The sequence below is a fragment of the Polistes dominula genome, unplaced genomic scaffold (genome assembly GCF_049000335.1).
Source record: "Polistes dominula isolate Pdom_NZ unplaced genomic scaffold, Pdom_raw_medaka contig_79, whole genome shotgun sequence".
In the NCBI taxonomy this organism is placed as follows: domain Eukaryota; kingdom Metazoa; phylum Arthropoda; class Insecta; order Hymenoptera; family Vespidae; genus Polistes; species Polistes dominula.
Genome location: NW_028300916.1, coordinates 2,211,668 through 2,225,885, shown reverse-complemented (window position 1 = coordinate 2,225,885; position 14,218 = coordinate 2,211,668). Strand labels below are relative to the sequence as shown.

At 23.9% G+C, this 14,218-nt stretch overlaps 1 protein-coding gene across 6 annotated transcripts in view; it reads right to left on the bottom strand.

The window, feature by feature from the left end:
* Window positions 1-2,762: 2,762 nt before the first annotated feature.
* The window catches only part of LOC107074532 (defective proboscis extension response 8), a 42,304-nt gene continuing 30,848 nt past the window's right edge, over window positions 2,763-14,218 (bottom strand). For all 6 annotated transcript variants that reach the window (XM_089170553.1, XM_089170551.1, XM_089170549.1 and 3 more), the window contains 4 exons: window positions 9,997-10,207; window positions 8,966-9,093; window positions 5,978-6,146; window positions 2,763-3,451 (listed from right to left, as the gene is read on the bottom strand). In XM_089170553.1, coding sequence (XP_089026679.1) covers window positions 3,345-3,451; window positions 5,978-6,146; window positions 8,966-9,093; window positions 9,997-10,207 — 615 coding nt within the window. In that variant the 3' untranslated portion in view covers window positions 2,763-3,344. The remainder of the gene's footprint in view (window positions 3,452-5,977; window positions 6,147-8,965; window positions 9,094-9,996; window positions 10,208-14,218) is intronic.

The window sequence follows — 14,218 nt, the reverse complement described above, 5'->3', positions numbered from 1 at the left end:
GTGACATTGCACGAACAGCCGCGGAAACGCGAGAATGGAAAGGAAGACAAACATTTGCGAATGGTGGTGGGGTCCTTTGGAATAAGCAGTATCGTTCTTGGACTAACAACTCATTCAACAACAACATCGCTTGAACTAGGGTAACTCAAGGTCCTGGACTTTATCGACTATCTGAACAGAGACTTCTATATCTATATCTATGTATCTATCTATCCTCGTCGTATTAAACGTCGCATCAACGAGTTTCTCATTCCTTCACGAAATTGACATCGTCTTGAAGATGTTACGATTATTCCTACCTATAAGGGTGAATTATTTTATCTGTTTAATTGTTCGTAAATTATAGTCTTGATTATTTTTATTTAGATTACTCACATTTCTTTTCTTTTCTTTTATTTTTATGTATATATTTACATTTTATTATATATAATAATTATCTTCTTCTTCGCCTTCTTCTTAATAGATTATATTATTATAAATTATTTTTATTTATATTACTCTTTTCTTTCTTTATATATATATAAATTTTATTATATATAATAATTTTAATATGTAATTTTATTATATATGATAAATATTTTCTTGTTCTTAATAAATTATTTTTATTTTATTTTATTATACAATTTATTATTATATATATTATTTCATTTATATATACAATAGTTATTATGTTCTTACAATTATTGTCATTTTAATTTACTTAACAAAATATATTTAGCCAAAAAATAATAATAATAATAATAATAATAATAATAATAATAATAATAATAATAATAATGATATACCCCGTGAAGGGGGCGGGTTTAGAATACCCCCTTCAGTAATCCCTGCTTGTCGTAAGAGGCGACTAATAGGGAAAATTAAGAAAAATGGTGAAAGGAAATAAGCAAAATCAATACGATTGTTTTGTTTTTTTTTTGAATATTCGTCATCATAAAATAAAAAAAAAAACAATCGACTCTAAAGTAAACGTTTTCGATAGAAAAAAAAAAAAGGGGGTTAATGAAAGCTTGCGAATAGAAAGGAAATAGGAGTAATTAATGTTGTCATTACTTTCCGGAATGGCGTCGACGTTTCATTCAAGGAAAAGAAGGGAGAATTCTCTCTTCGCGTAAAATCGCAACGAGCTTGGGACTACTCACCTCGTCTTTCTTTTTTATCTCTTTTTCTCTCCTTTATTTTCTCTACTATTTTTTTTTTCCTTTCTTTCTTTCTTTCTTTCTTTCTTTCTTTCTTTTTAAAGTTTCCTTCTACGTTTTTCCTCGCGTCGTTGAGAACAAAACGTAGAAACGAGAAGAACATTGAGTACGAACGGAAAAAGAGAACTCTCTCTCTCTCTCTCTCTCTCTCTCTCCTTCTCCCTCTCTCTCTCCCTCTCTCTCTCTCTCTCTCTCTCTCTCTTTCCCTCTTTCGACAGAGTTTTTCAGCTTTTCTTTTTTTTTTTCTATTTTTTTTTTCCTTTTTCTATTTTTTTTTCTCTTTTTATTTCTCTCTCTCTCTCTCTCTCTCGCTCTCTCTCTCTCAGTTTCTTTTCTTCTTCGTTTTTTCATCTTATTGTTATTTTTGTTTTCTTTCTCATTCGTTTTCTTCTTTACTATACACCCTTTTTCACGAGCTTATATATCTAGGGTGATTCTACGTAACTCGTATACACTTGAAATACCTTTTTAATTATGCGTTCCTAATGAAAAATTGTTAAATGCACAAAGTTTTGTATGCGCTTCGACTATTCTTTCTTACCTTTTTTCTAGTTTTTTTTTCTTTTTTTTTTTTTTTAGAGTCTATTCACAGTTTCTATTAAAATGGAATCATTGTTTTCTTTTTTTTCTTTTTTTATTATATTTTTTTTCCGCTCTCGTCGAAGATTTGAAGAAATATTGAATTTAAAGTTAAAACAAAAAGAAAATGACTATCGATTTACTTTCATGGGTAAATTTAATTGCAAAATATTAAAATATTTAATTATTATTAAAATATATTATTAATTATTCTTAAATATTTAATTATATTTAAAAAAAAGAAACCAAAACAAAACAAAAAATAGAAAATCTTTAATATTTACAGAATTTAGATCAACAACGTTATTAATTGGCAATGATGTGTGATCGATAATGTATTTTTTTATTTATATTATTTAAAATAGTAATAAAAATGTATATCTAATCTAATTTATATTAAATTTTTATATTTATATGATATTAATTGTTTTTTTTTTTTTTTTTATTTAAAATAGTATTAAATTTATTTAATCTAATTAAATCTAATTTCTTTTTTATTTTATTTCAAATAATATTATAATATTTATATTTAATCGCATTTATATATATATATATTATATTAATTTTAAATTTCTATTATTATTATATTTAATATTTAATTTACTTTCAATCTAATTTAGTTTTAAATCTGACAAGGAAAAAAACGCAATTTTTCTTACGATAAATTGAATGAGTGGTGGAAGTACAATTAATTTTTTTAATTTAAAATAATATTAAATATCCATCTGTTGGCATTAAATCTGATGAGGGAAAAACTGTGTGTGAATATATCTTACAATAAATTAAATAGAATTTTGGGGGTAAGTAATAAAGTACAGTAAAATGATAAATATATTTCAACTAAATAATTTTGAAATAAATCAATTTTCAATGGTCCATAAAATTTATTTTCTATTTATTCTTTTTTTTTTTATTTAAAATATTAATGAAGGTTTCATGGAAGATGGGGGGCTGGTAGGGGGAGGATGAAAATGAACTTAGTCGTACGATAAAGAGAATCGTTTTATTGTGATATGTACATACAATAAATTTATTTACAAATAATACAATAAATTTCTTGACGTCTCAGTTTTACGTTTCGTTTTCTTGTTGATGAATTATTTTTGAGCTTATTTTTTTTCCCCATGTTCTTTTTTTTCTTTTTTTTTCTTTTTTTTTTTTTTGACGATATACATATAAATATATATTATATGTATATTAACAAAATACTACGTTTCGAAACGATTATTGTGCCATACTGATATTTTATTTTTGTCGAAACACCTTTTTGGTCACAAGTCGTAAACGTTTATACGGTAATGTTCGAATTTTTACCCTGCACGAATACTTTTTATATATTTATTTATTTATTTATTTATTTATTTATTTATTTATGTTTATTTTTTTCTTTATTTTTTTTTTTTTTAATCATATTATCTTTTTCTTTAATTTAACTTTTCGTGATTTTTATTTAAAACGAAACGTTAATCTTCTTCTTCTTCATCTCTGGTTTGTTTTTCTTGATCTTGCATCTTCCATTCGTGGTTCATCTTTTTATTCCATTATGTTGGTAGTAGTTATATTTATTCATATAAACATCACGTTGGCCATTATTAAAATTATAAAACAAGTTGGTTTTGTCGTAGCGTAGGAAGAACTCCCGTCACCGTGATGCATCGCGGCTGGATGCTCCTCTGAAACAAACAAACAAACAAAAAATTCAACCTGTCTGTATATACGCATGCACTTATATATGCATTCATGCATGTATGTATATAGGTGGATGGGTGAGTGGGTGGATATGGAAGGGTTATGTTAGGTTAGGTAGTTAGGTAGGTAGGTAGGTAGGTACATCCGATAGTTTCACGAAGAGAAAATATCGAAAAATATGTCGAAAAAATGTTACGCTAGAAAAATTCCTTTACCGTGTCAACGAAAGAAGAAATTTTTTATATTATTATAACAAAGTTATATTTGTAAAATATGACGTTAAAAGAGTAAAAAAAGAAATGTATTTTTGCAAATTTTAATATTATAAATAAATAATCAAAGATTATGAATAATATTTAATAATAATATTTATCGTAACATCGATTCACGTGTGTTACATTTTTCCTTTTATTTATATATATATATAATATTTTATATTATAAAAAAATATATAAATATATAAAATATTTTATATAATATTTTATATATAATATAATAATTTAATTATTATTTATTGTATTTATTAAATTAATAAAATTACAATACAATTATATAAAAATTTAATTACAATAAATTTATATTTTTTTATTACAATTTTTCATAACAATAAAATATTTTATATTATAAAATATATCAATTTATAAATATATAAAAAATATAATATATAAAATATAGAAAATATTTCATATATAATAATATAAAATCCATATAAATATATTTTATCATTACCCCAACAATATAGTATGCATTACAATCTTTGTTATATCTTTAAACAAAAAATTTTTCTGACGAATTTAAAAATAAACAAAAAAAAAAGACCTGTTGAACACTATAAATAACTCTCAATTAATAAACAACATTTATCTTAAAAATAACAAAGATCGATAGAGAATGAACTAACGCTGATTATAGTAAACGTCTTTTTAACGAAGAAACAACTGTCAATATCAGTGAAAGGAGATAATATGGTTACGTTTGGATATTGCGTTGGAGGTATAATTGGAACGGTCAATGATAATACCATCGATACTATCGAACTTGACATAGGTGGTGGAGGTTGGTAGAGGTTTGAGGGGGTTGGGGGGTAATCGGTCAAGCGTAGCGATGTTCCCTTGCTTGTGGGAGAAAACATCGCGTTATATAATCTCTACCGTTCGATTGGATAATTCCAGGGGATGTTCTTTGATGTTCAAATGTAGGATAGGTGGTGGGGAAGGGGTGGAGTTGGTTTGCTGCAATGACATGCAGCCACCCCCATTCGAAACGGCTCGCTAATCAGGTTCAACCTATATCGATTTTCCAGACATGAGATTTATCATAGAACACATTCCTGTTACGAATATGAGCTGCACTCACACGTATATCTATATATTTATATATATATATATATATATATATATATATATATATATATATATATTGTGTGTGTATATATAAATAAATGTATACCTGTGTATGTAATGTGATAGGTTTTTGTGGTATGTGTGTGTGTATGTGTGTAGGTGTAGGTGTATATAGGTGTTTGGTAAACGCTTACGAATTTCCATTGCTTTCGAACATTATTTACGATTTATGATTTCGATCTAGTTTTGTTTGAGTATGTGTGATGCAAAGGGTGTCCGTTTTCAATTGATCTCATTCGATCTCCTAGAATGGTTTACGATTATTACCGTTGTTTGTCCTCGGAAAATGCAATTATATCCTTAATCAAAAAGGTATTCAATTATTTTTCTTATTGTCTTTATTTGTTTTTTGTTTTCTTTCTTGTTTTGTTGAGAAGGGAAGAAATATTTGTAATTTTGTTTTCTATTTTTTTTTTTTTTTTTTTTTTTTTTTATTATAAATTTGGTATCGTAAATTATTTTTTTATTTATATTTAATTGTTTTTCAATAAAAAAAAAGAAAAAAAAACAAAGAAATAAATTCTATCTGCATCGAGTAAATTACTTGTGTTTGATTTTATTTTTTATTACTTGACTTATTGTCTTTATTTTATTTCGTTTTTTTTTTCTTGTTAATAAATTATTTTTATTAATGTATAATTATCTTCTGACCCCCAGAAAATAAGAAATATATTTCATTTATTTATTTTTTTTTTTATTTTTTTTCCCTTTAAATTGATTTGAATAATTTTAATTAATTTGCTTCTACATCGAGTAATTACTCGTTTGTTTCTTTTTCTTTTTTCTTTTTTTTTTTTTAATTTCTTTCTGAAAAAAAGAAAAAATAAAGGAAGAAAGCAAGCAAAAGAGAGAGAGAGAGAGAAATTGAAAATAGAAAGAGGATGAAAAGAATAATCTTGTGAGATGAATAAACAGATCGCATAATACCAAGGGACGTAGTCGAAGGAGCTTTCACAGCTTACGTGAAAGAAAGAAATAAAAAAAAAAAAAAAACAAAGAGAAAGAGAGAGAGAGAGAGAGAGAGAAGAAAAAAAAAATAAAAATATAAAAGGAGAAATAGGAGGAGGTGGAGGTGTAGGTGGAGGTAGATTCTACAAAAGCACTTACCATCAACAACGTGGACCTTTATGCTGCTTGGATTCGCATTGCTTGGTTCACAAGTGTAAATCCCAGAGTCACTCGGAACGGCTTTTTGAATCATCAAACGACTCGTTGTTTCCGGACCCTTTTCTGTTACCAAGCTGATACCACCTCGGGGCGAGTCGAAATTGATTATCTGAATAAATAAATAAATAAATAAATAAATAAACCATCATTTCATTTTTATTCTTTTTACAATTATATTTGTCTTTATTTTACTTGATACATCAAAATTCAATGAAACATTTACAGTAGAATTTAATTCTATCAAAATTTATTTTCTTTTTATTTTATTTAAAAAAAAAAAGTATATATATATATATATTCTTTTCTTTTTCATTTAAATTGAAGTAATTTTAAATATACTATTGATATTAAATTTAATTAATTTTTGATACTTTCGAATTTTTCACTGCTACGTTTTTAAAACAGAGTTTGATTATCTGAATAAATAAATGAACCATTTTTTTCTTTTCTTTTATTTTTTTTTTTACAATTATTTTTCATCATTTTACTTGATACATCAAAATTCAATGAAACATTTACAGTATAATTTAATTCTATCAAAATTTATTTTCTTTTTATTTTAATTAAAATAAATGTATACATATATTCTTTTCTTTTTAATTTGTCCAAGTAATTAGAAATTCTTTGTTCAATATACAATTGATATTAAATTTAATTAATTTTCGATACTTCATAAATTGTCACTGCTACGTTTTTTAAACAAAAGTTTGATTATCTGAATAAATAAATAAATCGTTTTTTTTTTGCTTTTCATTTTATTTACAATTATTTTTCTTCATTTTACTTGATACATCGAAATTCAATGAATTATTTACAGTATGATTTAATTGTAAAGAATTTACGAGAAGGACAAAAAAGTATATATATATTATTTTCTTTTTAATTTTTTCAAGTAATTTGAAATTCTTTGTTCAATATACGATTGATGTTAAATTTGATTAATTTTTGATACTTTGTAAGTCCTTATATTGCTACGTTTATAAACAAAGTTTAAATTAATCAAATGAGTGATCATCGACTATTGCACTAATTAAAAGTTACTAAGTTTCCTTATTTATTACAGTATATATATACTGTATTATATATACATAGATATATATGTATATATAGAAGAAGAGTAAAGTATCTCGTTAATTTTCTAATAAATTTAATCAAAAGCTTTACACTAACTTTCCATCTTATTGTATGCATTTTATGTATATGTGTATACACGTATGATAAACTAACTTTCTTGAAATGGAAGAGAAAAAAAAAGAAATAATATTTTTAATTTCCCTTCTTTCTATTAGAGTTAAAAAATTCTTTGCATTCAACATTGTCGACGAATGACGACGACGACGACGCCGACGATGCGTTGATAGAAAAATAAAAGGTTGCTTTCTTCGAGTCTTTTCAAGCTTTGTGAGACGTTGTGAAAACTATATATACATGGTATATATACATAGTATATATATATGTATGTATGTATGAGAATTTACGTATATATAATAGAAACATGAGCATATATATTTATATTTATATATATAGTGTTGTGTATGTATATATGTATATATGTATGTATATTTATCTATATATATATATATATATATATATATATATATATCGACACAGTTTTCGCGTATTTCCTTTGAAGATTTTCACAATAGTAGATTCGCCAGTGAAATATGCAATGTCTGTACCTTTACCTTTTTCTTTCTCTTTCTTTTTCTGTTACTATTTCTTTCTTTATTTCTTTTTCTTTCTTTTTTTTTTACCCCTTTTACTTTAGAAATTAGAGTGAGAAGTCCTATTTGTTGTGTTAGACTTTTAACGTTACTTTGCTTTGCAATGATGACCTACTACTATGTATATATATATATGGTTGCTGATATCGACCTTTAATAATTTAGAAAATGACGAATTTTTATTACTTCAATACTTTTATGTACATACGGGATTTATTTTGTGAGTAATGAGAAAAAATATGACATGTAAAAATACGTCAATAATAATGTGGTAGTAGTAGTGGAGTAATATTTTTTTCTCATTTGACACACGAATAAATATTAAAGTTGAAAATAATGAAAAAAAAAAAAAAAATTAAAATAAAATAGTATTTATCATAATTTTCGTATGAAATGAAATATCAAATATTTTTTCAAATTTATTTCGATAGTTAATTCAATGTAAACATCCCCAGTCCAGAGGGGTTATTTTAAATGTAAAAAAATATGTAGGGGTAAAAAGAGGAAGTAATTTGTGTTTGTTTTAAATTAATATTAAAATAAATATAATTAAATATTTTTTTTTTCATCATCAAATTTGCATGAAATTATATTCAATGATTTATTTATTTTTAATTTCGTCGGTCTTATGCGTGTCAGAATTTTATAAGAAAAAAAAATGAAGAATTTCTATGTAAAAAGATGAATAATTATTTATATGGAAAATTTATTAAATTATTTTTATATTTAACTATAGAATTATCTTTATAGAATTATTTTTTTATTTTATTATAGAATTATTTTTATAGAATTATTTGTATATTTTATTATAGAATTATCTTTATAGAATTATTTTTATATATTTTTATATGTTTGTATTTTTATATTTTTATATTTTTGTATTTTTATATTTTTATAATTTATTTATTTATCATTTAAAATTTTTTTATTTATTTCTAAAACCTATCAGAATTATTTGTATATTTTATTACATAATTATGTTTAAAATTATTTGCATATTTTATTATAGAATTATCTTTAGAATTATTTGTATATTTTATTATAGAATTATTTTTGGAATTATTTTTTTTATATATTTTAATATTAGTATATTTAATTTATTAATCGTTTTGAAATGTAGCTTATTAGAAATGAAATAATAGGAAAATATATAAACTGGTAGTTTAGATTTAGAACATGTTATGTTACATTATGAAAGACTTACTACGCTATTGTGGCTCCAGACCATCATCGGGGGTGGTTCCGGTGCATATCTTACGATGCACGTTAAATTGATCGTGCTTCCTTTGTTAACGAAAAGCTCTGGCTGACCGACTATGATAGTAACTGGTTCTGAAAATGAAATTTACGATAGATCAGATTTTGCTTGCTATTAACTCTCTAACCCTTTTGCACTATAATTTCATTTTATTTAGGTCAAACTACGATCTGATCTTTACTAAAGATACACCTACATATACATACATTTATATATAACTCGAATACACGTATTATATACACGATAAAAATAATATATATATATATATATATTTTTTCTTTTTTTATATGAAATCAAAATTTACATCAAAACTCTGATCTCTGATATTTAAATAAATCGTACTTGTAATACATATGTGTACGATAAAAAAGTTATTTTTATTTTTTAAATAACATTCGTGACACACATCAAACCATATGCGATCTATTTTAAAATTTGACATTTCGTATAGGATAATATATTATAAAAAGTTGCATATCTACCAAAGTATACAAATAAAAATATTAATTATAAAAATTTACATATAAATATATATATATATTATTTTGTTATAAATTATTATCAAATAAATTATATTATATAATGTATAATATAAAACACATCCTGACGTAACTCTAACGCAACATTTATGCAATTTTGAATGTCACGTTGATATAACTCAAAGCATTTTCTGCAATTTTGCAATAATTTTCATACAATTTTTTTAACTCAACTTTCATTTCAAATATGTTACTTGAAATTAATTGTCTTACAATTTGAATAAAACGCATATAAACGACTTAAATTTTTCATAAAATGAAATTAATTGTTAAAATGATTTTAAAATCTGTGAAATTTTATAAAAATATATTATAAATATCTTGATCACGTTTACTCATAGTTTGATTGTACGAATAGTTAAAAATAAAACTAGAAAACAATAGACAGAAAAGAGAATACAAAAATAACAAATCGATTGATGTTTGTCATTGACTAACCAACTATCGTCAGATGTACAGTGCGTCCTACAGGTGGTGTCGTCGAGATTTGGCATTCATAAATCCCGGTATCTTTACGTTGTGGATATCGTATTTTTAAAGTCCAATCTTCGGTATGTGGATAGTGTTGTGCTTCGAATCGTTGATCACTCGTATAAGTATAACGACCAACTGTTAATAAATGTACGTCTCGATGTCTAACCCATGACACCTGTAATCAAATATTTTTTTATTTTATTATTATTATTATTTTATTTTTTATTATTTATTTTAATTATTTTTATTTAACCATATAATATATGGTTAATAATAATAATAAAAATAATAATATAAAATAATATAAATAATAAGAATAATTACAAACTTAATTCAATCAATACAATTACAATTCAATCAATCTCAAATTTTAAATATGCATATATATTTATTTTTAATTAACTTAAAATGATTTTTAATGTTATTACATATTTATTATTAGTCAAATATGGTTAATAATAATAATAATAATAATAATAATAATAATAATAATAATATAAAATAATATAAATAATAAGAATAAATACAAGCTTAATTCAATCAATACAATTACAATTCAATCAATCTCAAATTTTAAATATGCATATATATTTATTTTTAATTAACTTAAAATGATTTTTAATGTTATTACATATTTATTATTAGTCAAATATAGTTAATAATAATAATAGTAATAATAATAATAATAATAATATAAAATAATATAAATAATAAGAATAAATACAAGCTTAATTCAATCAATACAATTACAATTCAATCTATCTCAAATTTTAAATATGCATATATATTTATTTTTAATTAACTTAAAATGATTTTTAATGTTATTACATTTTTATTATTCCTCTAATATGGTCAATAATAATAATAATAATAATAATAATAATAATAATATAAAATAATATAAATAATAATTTATAATAATAAATACCAGCTTAATGCTGAGATAGTAATACCTACTTTCATAAAATAATAATAATATGTAATTGAAAGAAATGTAAGTGTATCATTTTAATTAACGTAAAATATTGTTACTTTAATTAACTGTTTAATATTTATCCCCTATACAGTTGATATATATTAAAAAGGATAATTTTATTATTTGAAATGAATACATTGGATACTTCCGATGAAATTAATTTGATTACTTTTTTCTTAATATTTCATTTCCTTCTTTTTCTTTCCTTTTTTATTTTTTTTATCTTTAAACTAAACGGATTTCAATAATAATAATAATAATAATAATAATAATAACCAATTTTATCAGGTAATAATAATATTTAATATTACGTGTAATTGGAAATATTATTCGTAGAAAATTGTTAGTAAAAAGAAAAGAAAAGAAAAAAAAAAGAATATATCTTTACCATGAGATCCGATATACGAGGGTGAGCATGAGGTGGGTTGGGGTGTAGAAGATAGAAAGAGAAGGGGGTCAATAATTAAATGAAATATCCGTGCTACGCTAGGGGGAGGAAGAGGGGTAGGTGGGGGGGGGCTATATATGCGCATCCCTATCGATTTACTCGAACTGCCGAGATACCTTTTCCTCTATTTAAAACCGATGAAGCAAAGGAACGGCTAATGGACTGGAAACTTAGTTTTATCGGACGATATCTTTAGAATGGCAGTTATACTTTGTCGAGCATCGATCCTGGTCCGTAACTATTTTTAAACGTGTCATCGAAAGTCCTGTTTTTTTTTTTTAATTTTTATTTTTATTTTTATTTTCATTTTCATTTTTTTTTTTTTAAAGATTAATAACAAGCGTCATATCACCTTTGTAAGATAAATGTGTTCATAATTAATGAAAATGATCTGAATAAGTGAAAAATTTGAGAAACGAAAAAATGAGATTATTGGTTGTTTCTTGTACGATTTATTTTTGTGAATTTATTTTCAATGATATTAAATTCAATGTAATTTTTGTTGTAAGATTTTGTAAAAAGATGAGCTTGTCATTTAACGTTATCGTTTAAATGTAATCTTTTAAATATCATGAAACACAAGACTTATGGTTAAACCATTTTCATAATTATTGGCAAAACTAAAGAATTATATTTCTTTTTTCTTCTTTTTCTTTTTTTAAAATATTTTTCTCCCCTTTTCTTTATTTTTTTTTTAATTCTTTTTTTTTTTTATCGTTCGAGAGTTGGTAATGAGGGTAGCTACGCAATTTGTTCGTTTGGGTAGAATTTTGCATGGAAATAGAAAAAAAAAAAAGTGTGTTAATGAAGTTGAAGTTTTCGGTATAGTAAACGCTAAAGTACATAGAAAAAAAAGCAAAAAAAAAAAGGAAGAAAATAAGGTACACACGCATAACAGTAATCACGCACACAGGTTAAACGATTCAATAAAAAAAAAAAAAAAACAAAAAAAAAATAAAAAAACTGCGAGAGCTTTTTTTTTATATCGTCGATCGAAAATTTGGAAAAGGAAAATAAAAAATTTGCCCTTTTTCACTTAACATTAATTTTTTATTTATGTTTTTTTTCTTTTTTTTTTCTTCAAAATTACACAAAACAAAAATAAACTTATAGCGTAATTAAAATGCGTTGTTAAATCGTTGCCAAAAAAAAAAAGACAAAACAAAATATTTTACGAATAATATCAACCCAAATTTATTTATAATCGTAAAAAAAAAAAAAAAGGCTAAAGTTAACCATGAGAAAAACGTACGATGTTAACATACAAATTCAACGATAAATGAATAAATAATAATTATAAATATATATATATTTTATATACTATAAAAATTAATGAGAGAGAGAATGAAAAAAAAAAGCAAGAATTTTAGTCAAAAAAACGAACGATGGTTAAAATAAAAATTAAACAAAATAATTACCTAAAATATTTTGTAGTAACAGAATAATTTATAATTAACCAAATTCTAATAATAAATTGAAGTTTCTGTTTTTGAATTAAATTTAAATAATTAATATAAACATTACATTATATTTTACATTAATATTAACAAAAACGTATATGCTTCGAACAATCATATGAGTAATTTTTACCAAACGCATATATACGTTCATAGCACTCAAAGAATTAATAATAATAATAATAATAATAATAATAATAATAATAATAATGAAAAAAAAATAGGTGAGAAAATGTTTTTTAAATCGTAGTATTATCGTATTGAAGTACCAATAAAATACTTTTCATTTCGATACTTAGAAAATCCCAACTACTACAGCGTTAACGTTGATTTCTTTTTGGAGGTTGAAAAAGGATTAAGAAAAAAAAAAAAGATAGAGTAAAGAAAAAAAAAGATAGAAGAAGAAGAAGAAGAAGAAGAAGAAAGGATGGTGAACGTTTATTGCCTACTTCTTCGAGCAGTGTACCAATTCCGTCCTAACGCGGAATTAAATCTCGAGATTAAAAGAGGGTACTCGGACGCTTTCAACTCTTCCTCCACCTTACCACCCCTTTCACCCCAGCCCCAGCCCCAGCCCCAGCCCCAGCCCCAGCCCCCCCCTCTTCCCCAACTTTACCTCCAACTCCTATAACTCCTTCAACGTTTCCTCCATCCTTTCTTTTCTATCTTTTATCTTCTATCTTTCATCTTTCATCACATTGTGTGTCCTATCTTTTTCTTTCATTCAAATATCAAGATAGAATTTTCCTTGATGAACGGGAAAAATGTCATTTAAATCTGCTACTACTTTTTTTTTTTCTACTTCTTCTTCTTCTTCTTCTTCTTCTTCTTTCTTTTTTTTTTCTATTTTTTTTTCTTTTCTATTTTCTTCGAGTACTTTTAAAGGGTAAATGACGATGGTTGGGTAAGAAGTAGGTATGGTTTTATCGAATGAGAATATCTCAAATGGATAATATGGGAAAATATTTCAATCGAGAATATTTATTATAATTGATTTGTGTTTTATATTATTAGGATTGATGATATTATATTTAATTTTTAAATGGAGTTTATATTATAGGTAATTTAATAAAGTTTTAACTTATGATTAATTTGATGTATTTTAATATACTTTTAAGATAACTTTATATATATATTTTCAATGAACTTTTAATTAAGTTATTATAAGATCAATATATATATGCAAGATTTATAAGATCAATATAGTATTTCAAAATTAAAATGAAAAATATTAAATCTTGAATATTTAACTGTTTTATTATATTAGAATTTAATTAATACTTTTTTTTTTGGTGTAGAATGAAT